Here is a 13937-nt window from a genome sequence, read left to right on the forward strand (position 1 = left end):
TCACATGAATATATAGCTTAAATAACTGATACGAAACTAACAACTTTTTTGTTAACTGTGGACTGAAAATTACTGTAGGGTCTGGGTTGCCAGATCTGTGCAGTATCTAAGTGTAGTAGAAACCAACTATGAATATGGGAACACTGCCACATCTGTCCTAGTGAGGTCACTGGCAGATACACTCCAGAAGAAAAAAAATCCACTTAGCCAGGAGTTTGTCAAAACAAACCCTTTGATTCCTTCCAAAAGGCTTATATAAAAAGATGGGTAATATGTTCTTAAATGATAAAACACTCATGTTCATTTCCATCAAGAGCAAAAATACATTCATAAAAAATAATAGTGACATAAATCTAGAAAACAACTAAATCCAAGAGCAGCAAGCTGAGCTTTACTCTTGGATACTCCTAAAATATATATATTTCTCAGGTATATTTTTAACACTGTTTCATTTTAATTGTTGGCACAGTTTATGTATAATGCCAAATTCACTGTTATACCTTTATTTATGTGAAAGTCACTTTAGTAAGTGTCTGAAATTAAATGATAGTTTTAAAGGAGAATACTGGAAAAGGAAGGCAGAGTCTGATGGAAGAGGGAATGAGGAGATTACATTTAGTCTTGACATTGCACGTGTGATCATGGTTTATTCTAATCTTGGTGGTCACATGAACCAAGCTGCTTCAAATCAAGGCTAATTGGGTGCATCACCTTAAGTCAGTGAATTAGCCACAAATATATAATTTTATAGAAAATTCTTTACTGGTCCAGAAAAAGTATGAGAGCATTGTACAAATATATTTACAACAGAACTGTTGGCTGGTCATCTCACAGTGGGTCTATAATCCACAGCCCAGTCCCAAAACATTGTAACGTCTTCCTAACAATGTACACTTAAAAATAGAGGTGAAAGGGTTCTTTGAGGAATGTCATAGAGAAACCACTTTTAGTTTTGCAGTGTGAAGAACCTTTAAGAGATTCAAATAATCTTCACTTAAAGGTTCTTTACCAATTTAAATGTTCTCACATTCCTATATTTACACTTTCATTTTATCACTATTAAAACAAAAGTGGACCTCTGTGGAATCACTCAAAAAATAAAAATATATTTTTTAAAGCACCCTTATTTTTCAGAGCGAAAACAGTTACAGTTCATTACAGCCACTGAACATAGTATTATGCAAAAGCTGTTGCACCCATTGTCAATCAATTTGAATAAATTGCATTTTCTAGATTGAATGCTTTTGAAAATACATTACAAAAAACATAAAGCCATTGCATTTACACACACAATATTTAAGCTTCAATATTCCCTGTATTATATAAGAACTTGTAATTTGACCAGTGGTGCCTTAACCTTTGCAAATAACTATAATGTGAGCATCATCTATCATGATATCCCCAGTACATTGTAGGATGCTATTAGTTCTCGTTGGTTTATCTATACTCTGCCAACTAATGTTAGAACTCATTTGTTGGCAGAGTTGGCAGATACGAATTCCACTTTATTCCATTCATTCAACCTTTGTGACCTTCAGAACCAACTCCTCAATAGATTTCAATGTCAGTGATTTCAATGGCCTGCTGATCATTTCAGACTGCCAAATACCAACATGATCTACTGAAACAACTGAACACTACAAGCCCAGCAGTGCCTTCGCCTCTTCACTCTGTGCCATCAGGCTCTCGCTGGCGTACTTCTGCAACAGCTCCATCTTCTTTCTTCTGACCAAGGCTTCTTCAATCTGTAACCAATCAATACAATCAATAAGGAGGAGTCAAACTGAATGCACACAATGTCAAACTGAATGTCACACATTTGGGAAACAAAGATTATTTTTTAATTATTGTGCATTTTAATTAACAGATTTGCATGCTGTCTTATGAATGGTTAACATAGTAAGAACACCAAATCTGTACTATTTGTATATAATACAGTATTGTGTTACTTATTTGAAATTATTAAAATTTTACTTGTGAAGTGTTACTGCACTTCACAAGCAGTATGAGATACATACTTATAAAAGGCTCCGTACAAATAGCATATTATCATTGCTGTTACTGCTATTATAAATTCATATACTATTATATACTATATACTATTATATATTAATACACTATTAATTGTTCACACTAACAACTTAAAATGCCTCTTTGTCGGCATAAACAAACACTGTAAGATATATAGGGCTCTTTAATTAAAGTCCTTTGGGGACAAGTGTCCAGACGTTAGGGAATTACTAAGCAATGCTGAGTGAAGCCCTACAGGACCAAAACAGATCATCACTGTTTAATTAAAAACAAAGTATCTCAACTACATAATTTGAAATAACAAACAGTCCCTTACACTGAGTAATTTTTTTTTAAATAAAATACAACAAAAGTACCTGGAATAAACTCTTTTTACACTGATTTTAATTGAAAGTTAAAACGTTCTAATGTCTCTTCTGTAAAGTTGCTACTTTAAAGATACATGTTTTTCATTAGACAGTGATGATATACTATATAATATATACTCACCTCTTTCTGTGATGGCACAGGGACATGTGCGATAAATGTCTGTGCTCCGTCTTCACCCTCCATCTGTTCTCTCATCTCATCATCAGAGTGCTTGTGGGGAATAATTCAAATGACAAATTAAAACATCAGTTATGAAATTCAATCATATTTTAAATATCATTGGGGACCAGTGGGACCAAATGTCCACAAAATACCAGAGATTATATTTTACAGTTTTTCCCTAATACCTCATCATCTTTGATGGCATAGATGTATTCTTCCTCCTCCTCCACCTCTTTGGTTCCTCCAACCCCGGCTAATCGTGCCTCTTTTTCTTCCTTCCATTTCTCAATTGCTTCCGCTATCACTGTGTACACAACAAACAAAAAATAGTGTAAATATTGTAAGCTAAACTGAAGAACAAACCTTGGTTACAGATTTATTTTTCTGGAAACTCCCTGCCTGGATCCCAGTGGATCAATCAGCATCTCACCTGATTTCCTATTAATAAGTTCTGATTCACCAAACCTGCTGCTGATGAGAACAATAAGTGGTAATAGACTATATGAAAATTGAGTTTCTGAATGTTTTATTGAACTCAGCCATTTTAAATAATTAATTTTTAAATTACGGTATTTGTACTTAACTTACCGTATTTTTCGTACTATAAGGCAATATAAGGCACTTAAAATCCTTTAATTTTCCCCAAAATCGTCAGTGTGCCTTTTCGTCCAGTGCGTCTTTTGTATGAATTTTACCAGTCAGGTATTAAGGAGCAGTAAAGCCACTCTGCCAAATTGCAGTGTTATTCAGAAGTTTCAGCTTAGTTATCCAGCACCAGGACTGGAGTAGCGTTAGCATTAGCCGCTCAAATAAGCAGTTTTCAGGAGAGAAATCTGTGTAGATTTACACCCAGTGCTCGTTTGACTTTAAAAGAAAGTCTTTTTTTATTACATTTTTCTTTCTTAGCTTAGTTTTACTAAACCATTTAGCTACCCCCCACCACCACCCAGCGGCGAGACCTGCTGAATTAGAAGCTCCTTATAGTGTCTCTTAAAATGCACCTTATAATCCAGTGCGATTTATATATGAAAATAGACCAGTAAATAGACGTTTATCGATAGTGATTGGGTAGTGTACTGCCACTACTCTGGTAGGACACTGTAACCGAATGTAGTCACACGACTGGGGCACAGCTGACAGGCCACTGGACTATCAGACGGACATTTACGGCTTAAGAAGCACCGAATCTCATCGAGTTGAGTGTGAGGGTTTCAGTAATTCACCCAAATCCGAAACACATGGCCCAAGAGTTACAGCAGCATGTAAGACCACCACTCTGTGCATATACACACACACAAAGCCCCCTTTATATCAGAATACCCTGGTGTCTTTGGGTGAGTGTGTGCGAGTGAGTTCATGCGTGTGTGAGCGAGTCAACGAGTGTTCCAGCCCCTAATGAAGTGAAATCACGTTTCAGTATTGAGAGGAATGTCTCGTGGTACATGGTCTCTCTTCCAGAGGCACAAGACAGATGCTGCGCGTGTGTAACTGATGTAATGAATGAAGCATGAGACTGATTGTCCTAAAAGATCCGTTGTAAGGACAGATTGTGGAATGACCTTGACTCTCATAATTTTGATATTAACATCTGCTTTAAGTGATCTAATCGCAAGTTGACAGGGCTGCATTTCCTAGTAACTGGGTATTAAAGACCCACCATAATTGTTTGTTTGAGTGTTTTAAGTGTTTAATAAAAAACATTAGTATGCATTAGTATAATAATAAAAATCTTTTAAATTTGGATAATTACTAATTCTAATATGAATATGAGACTGATTCCAATTCAGATCTAAAAAGACATGAAAATGCATTGTCACTAAAAATATTACAGGTTAATTTGTTTCACTTATTACTTTATAACGCAAAGTTACTGGGCATCAATAGGCAATGAAGGCATGACGCAGCTTCTCCATGTCACAGCTTGCCTACAAATGCATGTGTACAGCTGCCAATTAGGGGGCACTTAAAGCACAATCCACCATCTTTAGGTGGAGCCCAAGTATATTAACTAAACAAATAAATTATTGCATAATGATGATTTAATGAGGTCTAAATTGGTAGTTAATATTCAGCCCTTTCTAGAGATAAGCTTAAACATGTTTATGATGTAATTTAAGACAACATACCTTGTTTCTCATATTCCTGCTCCAAGGGCACTAAAACCCCATCGTCTTCGTCTCGGTAGCCGTAATACTCAGCATCGATGTCCTTCATCAGCTCTGCCCGTGTTTTTCTGGGGGGTGGAGCAGCTATATAGGAGAAGTTTCATATGGTTATGTTTAGAACAAAAATGCTCTGGATAGTGACTGGTTTTCCAGACAGGGATTAAGCAATGTTCTAGAATGCACTGCTTCAGATTGGGATCTTGAATAATTAACTGGCCATGGACTAAAGAATGTGAAATAAAAACTGGATGTAGAGTATGACAACTCTCCATTCAGAATTCACAGTGCTGTAGTACTAATGCTTAATCAATTTCTGGCAACAATAGACAAACAATCTATGTAAAAATGAACATCTTGAATATCTTACACTGATAAGATCAATTATGGACCTGAATTAAGTTCTCCCCAGTCTACATATATTAAATGGGTGCCTACAATATCTGAGATGGTATTTATTAAACAAAGTTATCTTTTAATCCAACTTACGTTCTTTTTCAAACAGCTCTCTTACTCCAGGAAGGTCTTTTGCAGCACCAAAATACTTGTAACCTCTGTTTCCTGGCACCTCTTTGCCCTCATGATCAAGCATCTTTGGTCCTACTCTCTAAGAAACAAAAAAGACAAAGCAGAAGTTATTGTTTTCCTAAGTTCCGGTGTGTTACATTTTTACATATAGAGTTATAGAGAGATTTCGATTTTTTGTCAAATTTCAAACAATACACAGCTTAGAAGTGCATACCTGCCACCATTATTATGGTTTCTAAATTCTTAACAATATTTGTTTTAAATGTTTACCGCATAGTCAGGTCCTCCCAGTTCCTTGATCCGAACCTCCCAGTGACCTTTCTCTCGAAGAAGCTTGTTGATTTCATCATTCAAATCACGGATCTTAAACTCACCCAAACCAGCTGAAAAACATAAATTTAAATCACAATCATCAATCATTACATAGAGTAGATCTTTCTTTCTGTGTTTCTGTGCACAAAACTGACTGTTTTAATATATCAGTGTTATTCAATTCACTGGTCACTTAATAATCTGTTATTAATTTCACAGCAGGGACAGTATCAGTGTTACAGCAGCACAGAGCAGAAGAAGTGTCCGAAAATATGCAAACAATATATATATTTTTCCATATACACAAAAAAAAGAAAAATGAGGGGGGAAAAAAAGAGAATAATGCCACAGTTAATCAGTGTATGCCTGTACATGATAAAATTGTACTCACCATTTTGAATCTGTGCTACTTTCTTGGAAATTTCACTGATGATCTGTAACCAAAATGAAAGCTTTTATTAATCAAAGCCATTTATTAGTTGTACAAACAAATAAACTGATGACTAAAACTTGAAGATGCAGTCAACATTGCACACATATTCACACAAATCACACTGATTTCTCTTACCTGTCGTCGCCACTTCTCTGCTTTTGGAAGCTCATTACATTCTGAGGCAAGAAATGGTCGTCTTTCCTGCAACAGAAAGATAAAAAGAAATAAAAAAGATTAAGTATTAATAACATAAATAAAACAGAAGATATACAAAAACCTATTTAAGTACAGTAAAAAATGCTATTTCCTTTTTACTTTCCGCTTAGACAATGATATTCACTCTAGATGAATGCCTAAATAAACAAGTGAATAATTGAGAAATAAATCAAAACATTAGTTTTCTTATGTTTAGAACAGTACAAGGAGCAATTATACAAAGTGAATTAGTCATTGTTTATATACATAAGAAATAAAACGAAGAAAAAATCTCTGTATTTGTTGTCCTTTATAATTTGTTTGAAATACTGTGATATTAATTGTGAATCCAGAATCATAAGCAGAGTGCATTGTTACACCCGTATTTAAATTACCTTGACTTTTCCTTCTTCAAGTTGTGCTTGACGAAATCTGGCCAAGGCCGTCCTACAGAGAACAAAACACAAGGCATTTGTAACAACATCAAAGCAATAATGCAAAGTCTACTACGAAAACAATCCAAACATCTCTTCAGATTGTAAAATACTTCACAAAAATCAAGACTTACATGGCCTTTTCTGCATTTCGAGCCTGAAACAAAACCGAAATTATGTTAATTGGGCAAGTCAAACATGGAAATAAAATAATTATAGACCAGATAACTCTTAGATAACTTATGACTCCCATTTGGATTCAACACATTCTTATGTCCTGTGTTTATAGATACTGGAGAAGGCTTTTACAATAATTACACAACTTACAGTACAATGTATGGACCTCAAAATTATACAGTGTTTTTACTGAGGAGATTGAACACACGTGAATGAGATGGTATTTTGGCTTTGCTTAAAAACAGTTCAATGGCTTAATATTCCTATTAATTAAAAATCTAGTGCTCTCTAAAAGATTGCGCATTTACGATTTCATGCCATTACATTAGTCATCATTTCAAACGTAGCATAAAATAGTAGCTCATATATTAATAAAAACGTTATTTTAATTTTTCTGCAAAAATGTGTTGTCTAAAACGTTAATAATATCCTTCGATCTCTAATGCAGCTAATATTCAGATTGAAGCTGGCTTTTATTTTCCAATTCCCCGTTCCACCTTAAGCTGTGTAACAGTTGCATTCTGGCGCCTGAACAGCCAAGTTGTAACTGCGACACTATTTAAGGTGGAACAAAAAATTCAAACCAGGTTAAAGAAAATCCAACTTTAGCCACGAAAAACTAATAAAATCAAGCAGATGGAGTTCCAAAACAGGTTCAGCTTAATTGCGTAACAACATATTATCACTGCTATGCTGCATATTTCAGTTTAAAGTATTAAATAAAGCGAGTTTTTACCATTTTTAGTGGTTAAGGCAGATTACTCCGTTTGTAAACGTGCCGGCGCAGCTCTGTGACGCGACTAACAACTTTAGTGACGACATGAATGAATAAAAAATACAAAATAAAAGTAGTTAAAATAATATTTTTCATTAATGTACGAGCACAAGAAGTCCATTGTCTTTTTATTTAAAATAAATGTGTAATAATACGTTTCCTATCAAAGCAAAATAAATAATCATATTACAACGAAAAAAGACTTTTATTTTATTCCTTTTATTTCTTTTTTGCGACTTTTGACGCCACCTAGTGGTTGAAGACTGCTCGTGTTGAGGACACTGTAAACATGTGATCACATACAGAGATGTATAGTAACAAAGTAAAACTACTTCACTACTGTGCTTAAATACTAAATGCTTTATCTGTATCTACTATAGTATTATTTTTACTTCACTACTGTATAAAATACTGTCTTTATCCACTGGAATATTGTTCTCGTACTTCCACTTTTATTTCATTTCATATTTTCATATATTCGGGTCCTGCGGTTTCTATGTGGGACTAAACGCGTACCCCTCCAACATAAACGTGTTTTGGCCCAAAGATATATGTTACAAAACAGTGATATAAATTTTACATGGCTTCTGTAATATTTATTTAAATACTTTTTACTTTCACTGGAGTATTGTACATTTTTAGGTAAGCTGTGTCAGTACTGTAATATTTTCTTTAGTGCCTTATATTTCACTGAAGTTGAATATATTAACTTAACCTCCTGAGACCCTGCATCCTCTTATGAGGACATTACATTTTTGCTTTTCGGCACCATTATACTTTATTTTTTAAATGTTGATACTTTGGCCTCATATGGAAACACTGCCAATAACATCTAATCTGGTAACATTTGACAACATTAAACTAAATTAATTAAAAACAAGATAGTTGACATGCCAGTACAAGTTTAATCAGCCAATCCAGGCAGAAATATGAGCCAGGTAAAAATTCTCATAAAATTTTAAGTTTCATTTTATTGGCTTAGTTTTGATCCCAAATGGCAAAGGCAATTTTTAAATCTTAACATTAACTACTATGCCCATACGTTGTTTTTGGCAAAAGCTTTATTTAAAAAAAATACCAAATACGAATACCAAATAGCTAAGAGAAGTTAAAAATGTCAAGCAAAAGTCTGGGTCTCAGGAGGTTTAGTACTGTATATTTAATGTAACTAGTAACAGCATAACTGTTCTATTCTTATGACTGTATTAGAGGTTTATAATTGGACAGTGTCCTTTGCAAAAGCTATTGAAGCTCATCCTATGTTTCGGCACTGATATTCTATTGCTTACACTGTAATTCATCCTTAATGAATTATTAATACCTGAGCAATGCTCTCTGTTCAGAGGGGAAAGTGGTGAAAAGAGAAGGTCCACTTGCAGTGTGGAGGAGGATGAGCCGGGTGATGACAGTAGTGTCTCAGTGAAGGTGAACAGGACACTGACCCCTCACAGCGACTAACGTTCCACCTTTTAATATTAATGAAGGAGGAGGGTGGTAAAAGCAGAGGCTCTGAGCACACAAACACCACAAAGAGATATATGGAGTTTTGATTTCAAGTACACTGCATTTCACAGAAAAGCAGCAACCACTAGAAATAGAAGCTCTGGAGCTGCTGTGAGCACACGATTAATACCACTGATTTTAGTCTGTCTTTTAAATATATATGAATTATAATAAAGATGTAAGGTGAGTATAGTGTAAATACTGAATAAGCAACCAGTGTATTTTATTTGCTGTATATGGAAAGTACATCATACATTAGCATCCATCTTAAACAGAAATTACACAAAATAAATTATTAACTACCAATATACAACAATATAAATTAATAAATAATTGAACAGCCCAAGCCATTACAAAATAAATAAATTAATTAATAAACATAGAAAATTACTTTACTCAAAGAAATAAATTGTATATGTAATCTGATTAATACACAGAACTTTACAGTATTTACAAAATAATGTGAAAGTAACCCTTTCAGACCTGAATTATGTGGCAGTGTTGATAAAATATTATTATTAATAATAATAATAATAATAATAATAATAATGAAAAGAAGAAGAAGAAGAAGAATACAATGCACACACAGGAAGACTAAAATATTATAACATACAATCTATATATACACTAAATCCAATTAACCAAAATAAGTTCACAAGCTATCCCTAAACACTAAAATAAACATGTTTTAATTAAAGTGTTCTTAAATACGTACTATTAGTAAAAAATAACTCTTTTAAATTGTCCATTTGGATCTAGTGGGTTTTTTTTTTCAGTGCAGTGGGCGGGGCAAAGATTTTTATTTATTGGCGTATGAACTTTTTCTTTGGCTTGTTTATAGTCTATTGTGATTAAAAACAGATCTCAATTACTGTTATGTTCAACAAAACAAAAAAAAAAGAAAATACATGATGTATATTGTAATAGACGCAGGGTCTGAAAGGGTTAAACAAGTTTATGTGTTTTTCTGTCTAAGTTAAGGTAGTATTACAGCTGGCCTGGGTCACTGTGGATGATATGACTGCTGATTTTTAATGTGGGCAGATTGGATTAAATGCTGCAAAATTGACAGGACAATGCTTTATAGTACGTGTAAATACTAAATTCCTTAAATTAAAGCTAAAAGTTTAGACTTTCGTCAAATATGTACTGCTTTATTTCAAAGTGGTAATGTGTAGATACATACAATATAAATATACACACAATATCACATGTTCAATGTTCAGTACTTATAATTAAATACCTGACTGTGGTGATCTAATCCACTGTAGTCGGTAGATTTTACCAGTGCAGAATATCAGAACCAGGCCCTTCATTCAGGGCTGAATGTTTTATTTCAGTGAAAAACCATCATCATTATCAACTGTTATTATCACAACAGTGTACATATTTTAGAGCTCCTGCTCAGCTGTAGTTGTGGGTCAGGAGTGGCGAGTCCGTTAGCTGTTATTGTTCTGGCAGCATCGGGCACATTCTTCTGTGCCTCCACCTGTAAGTGAAGCTGCTGGAGCTCATTAGTGATTGTAGCCATTTCCCAGTTCCTTGCTTGCAGTGTTTCACTGGTCTTCTCCAGAATAGTTGTTAGCTCCTGTAGTTTCTTGTCTTTCAGACTGTGTTCGTGCTCAAGGCTGAGCATTCTCTGATGCAGACTATCAGCCATAAGCTGGGCAGAACGCAGCTAAAATAGAGCAGAAGAAAAACACAATAGTCAAAATTCACTTTGACCAACAATACTAAACTATACAAACTATACATCCGAAACTCCCTCTACACTTGCAATGCCCCCAATGACAATAGGAGGACCTGGTCTAGCACATGCATCCTGTGACACATGCAAAGTCAGCCCTGCCTTTTTTTTTTTTTCCTCCCTCCAATGTTGCATCATAGGTTTTTCTGCATGAACAGTTGTGTCATGTCTAACCAAAAGTTGATCCATGTTTTCATTTTGTAGAAAAAAAACGTCATGGTGCAACATTGCAACCAAAGTTCTTATACGCCTGAAAGAAACCAGTCTGAGAACCAGAGTACTTTGGGTTAAAAAGGCCTACCTGAGCCGTTCTATCTTACACTATATCTTAGGGCCTTGGACCAGAGTCTGCACCAAGGTTTGTGTATTGGTTTCACACTGCAGTTTAATGAGCGGACTAAAGAGTACATCCTGTTGTCATCAGCTATGAGGCTGTCTCTCTGTACTTCATATTCATTGTTTTGTAGAATGTTGAGTTTGGGGATTTCTGCCAGGTGTTGTGTTGCGTTTTAGCTCTCTGTCAGAATCCGACTCCCCTTTAAGTACAGTACATGCACGAACATGCAGCAGAATGAGTATAAAACTTCAGATTTCTTTTATTTCTGTTTAAAATAAACATGTGGGTAATATTTAAACATGTGGGTAATATTTAAAATTAATTTTGTCCAATGTGTGCTGTGTGACACCAGAGGGCGTTAGATTTTGGCACAATGGCAATTGTTTTTTATTCTTCTATGTTTAAGGACTGACTTAACTATCTGTAATAGGTCAGAAAATCTAAACCTCTAGAAAAGTGCTTTCACACTGCAGATGGACCTGACCATGCTTCAGTAGACTTGGACCGTGACCTCCTCTTTTGGTGGGACCAAATTCTGATCCTTTGGTCCGGACTGTGGCCCCTTTCACACCTGTTACTTTGTTTCAGACCAAACTGAAAAGTCTGAACGTCTGGACCAAACAAAACAGGTGTGAAAGCATCCTTAAATGTCGTCAATGTAATACATGCAGACCCATATGGTTCATGCTAAAAAAGTTCTTCAAGGGTTCTTTACTAGGATATAGAAGGATATAGAACAATAACACCTCATAGAAATATTTAGATGCGTTTAAAGTGTCCTAAAAGCAGTCTTTAGTTTAGGTGGAAAACCTTGTGTAGCTGTCTCTATATATATAGAATCATCCCAACTGAAGGATCCATTTCTGGCTCGTTAATGAATCCTTTTATACTAGAGCCTGCGCTGCTGTGTCTGATCCACTCGAACCAGCACAACACACACTACACCCCACCAACATGCCAGTGTCACTGCAGTGCTGATAATGACCCACCACCCAAAAACAGCTGCTCTGTGGTGGTCCTGTGGGGTCAAGATTGTTGAAAACAGGGTATGATACAGTATGAAAATAATAAAGTATGCAGAGAAACAGATACAGGACTACAGTCTGTAATTATTATAGAACTACAGCATGTTCTAAATGATCAGTGGAGCTGAAAAGTTTTCATACTTTAAAAAGTAGATTTTTTTTCTGTATTTTAAAACTTTGAAATGGGTCAATTTAAATGGCAGCATAACAGAAAGTTCTTACCTGAGCAGACAGGTCAAAGGAAGATGATCTGAGCTGTTCATACTGCTCCACTTTAGCTTCACACGCTGTGAGAACTTCAATTAGCGTCTGGTTAGCCACATTGGTTGCAGTGTCTTCCTTTTCACGGATGTGACCTCGAAACCTCTCTGAGTTTGGCTTTCTGTCAAACCTTAATTCATCACCAACCGTATCTTCACCTTTTACACAAGTTTGGTGACACATTTGTACTTCTTGGGGGGTAATAAGGTCTTCAAGAGGTGGGACAGAGGAATGTTTGGTCACCTCTAAAACTCCAGAATTAGCACAAGAAGTTGTCAACTGGTGCCATGCTGCTTCCTTCTGAAAACCACCCACAGCAGGAGGGCACTGGTCCACCTGTTGACATTCGATGACTGAAATCTTCGAGGAATCTTCTTGAAGCCACGACCCAACTGGAATTTCATGGACGGAGCTACAAGCTTCTGTCATTGGGCTCTCTGGATGTCCTAAATCAGGTTGAGTGTTTGACTCCATGACTTTTCCAAAGATGGCTGCCCCTTCCAAGGCATGTCCCAGTCCCTCTGTGGTTAATGACATGTAACATACGGTTGTGGTTGGAAAGATCTCTTTGGTTGCAATTGGTTCTTCTGAAATTTGTAAGTCACATGCCTCTTCTACCTCCACCAATTCTGTTACAGACTCGAGAGGTGATGCAAGCTGTAGATGGGCCAAGATCCCAGACTTGATCAAAGACTGACCGGTAATAAGTTCCATCACTTTAGTGTCTTTGGTGTCGCTAGTAGGCTGAACATCCTTCACTGGAGAAGGATGTTCAGAGCTAATGCTGAGTAAGTCCTCAGGGTTGGGCTTATTTTCTGAAAGGATGCTTGCATGTTGTGCCAGATCTCGTAGGTTTTCTTCACTGTCTTGAAAATCAGAATTTTCTTCAAATGTTGTAGTTGACATCATAGTTCAATTGACGAATCAGCAACCCTGCAAAATGAAAGACGTGTGTAAATCTGGGTTCTGTAGTTCTGGTCCAGAAAATTCTACACTGTTTTCTCTTTTCAAATTACCCCAATTTTATACACTTGATTCAGCCAAATTCAAACTTGCTGGACAGCAGTGGTTGATAAAGCACACTAGGGTTTAGTTTCCCTGCCAGGCATTACACCTAATTATAATTATATTTTTTTTTTCAATGAAAAAGATTCCAAATATTTGTGAACATTCCATTTCAAGAACACTGCATACAGCTTACACAGATGTGCAAAGCTTTTATTCTACAAGCTGTAAATACAGTGTATTGCAAAATTATTCAACTTTTTCCACATTTCACAACCTTACAACAAACTTAAATGAATTTTATTGAGATTTTAAATAATAGATCAACACAACGTAGAACATAATTGTGAAGTGACGTGGCAGCTAAGAGTCCATGGCCACTCTGGAGGAGCTGCAGAAATCCACATTTAAGGTGGAAGAACCTGTCCACAGGACAATTGTAAGTCATGCACATGCAAATCTGACCTTTATGGAAGAGTGG

The 13937-nt window shown here is 35.7% G+C and overlaps 2 protein-coding genes across 2 annotated transcripts; both read right to left on the reverse strand.

The window, feature by feature from the left end:
* Positions 1–740: 740 nt before the first annotated feature.
* Positions 741–7615, reverse strand: isy1 (ISY1 splicing factor homolog). Its single transcript, XM_007229620.4, has 11 exons — positions 7540–7615; positions 6761–6783; positions 6588–6639; positions 6133–6198; positions 5956–5998; positions 5523–5635; positions 5214–5331; positions 4689–4811; positions 2748–2866; positions 2521–2610; positions 741–1745 (listed from the first exon to the last, which is right to left on the reverse strand). The coding sequence occupies exons 1-11, from the start codon at positions 7540–7542 to the stop codon at positions 1638–1640; spliced, it is 858 nt and encodes a 285-aa protein (XP_007229682.2). The 5' UTR covers positions 7543–7615; the 3' UTR covers positions 741–1637.
* A 2059-nt stretch (positions 7616–9674) lies between these two features.
* LOC111195380 (uncharacterized) lies at positions 9675–13605 on the reverse strand. Its single transcript, XM_022682400.2, has 2 exons — positions 12413–13605; positions 9675–10759 (listed from the first exon to the last, which is right to left on the reverse strand). The coding sequence occupies exons 1-2, from the start codon at positions 13358–13360 to the stop codon at positions 10454–10456; spliced, it is 1254 nt and encodes a 417-aa protein (XP_022538121.2). The 5' UTR covers positions 13361–13605; the 3' UTR covers positions 9675–10453.
* Positions 13606–13937: the final 332 nt, after the last annotated feature.

The sequence above is a fragment of the Astyanax mexicanus genome, chromosome 24, assembly GCF_023375975.1.
Source record: "Astyanax mexicanus isolate ESR-SI-001 chromosome 24, AstMex3_surface, whole genome shotgun sequence".
Classification (NCBI taxonomy): Eukaryota; Metazoa; Chordata; class Actinopteri; order Characiformes; family Acestrorhamphidae; genus Astyanax; species Astyanax mexicanus.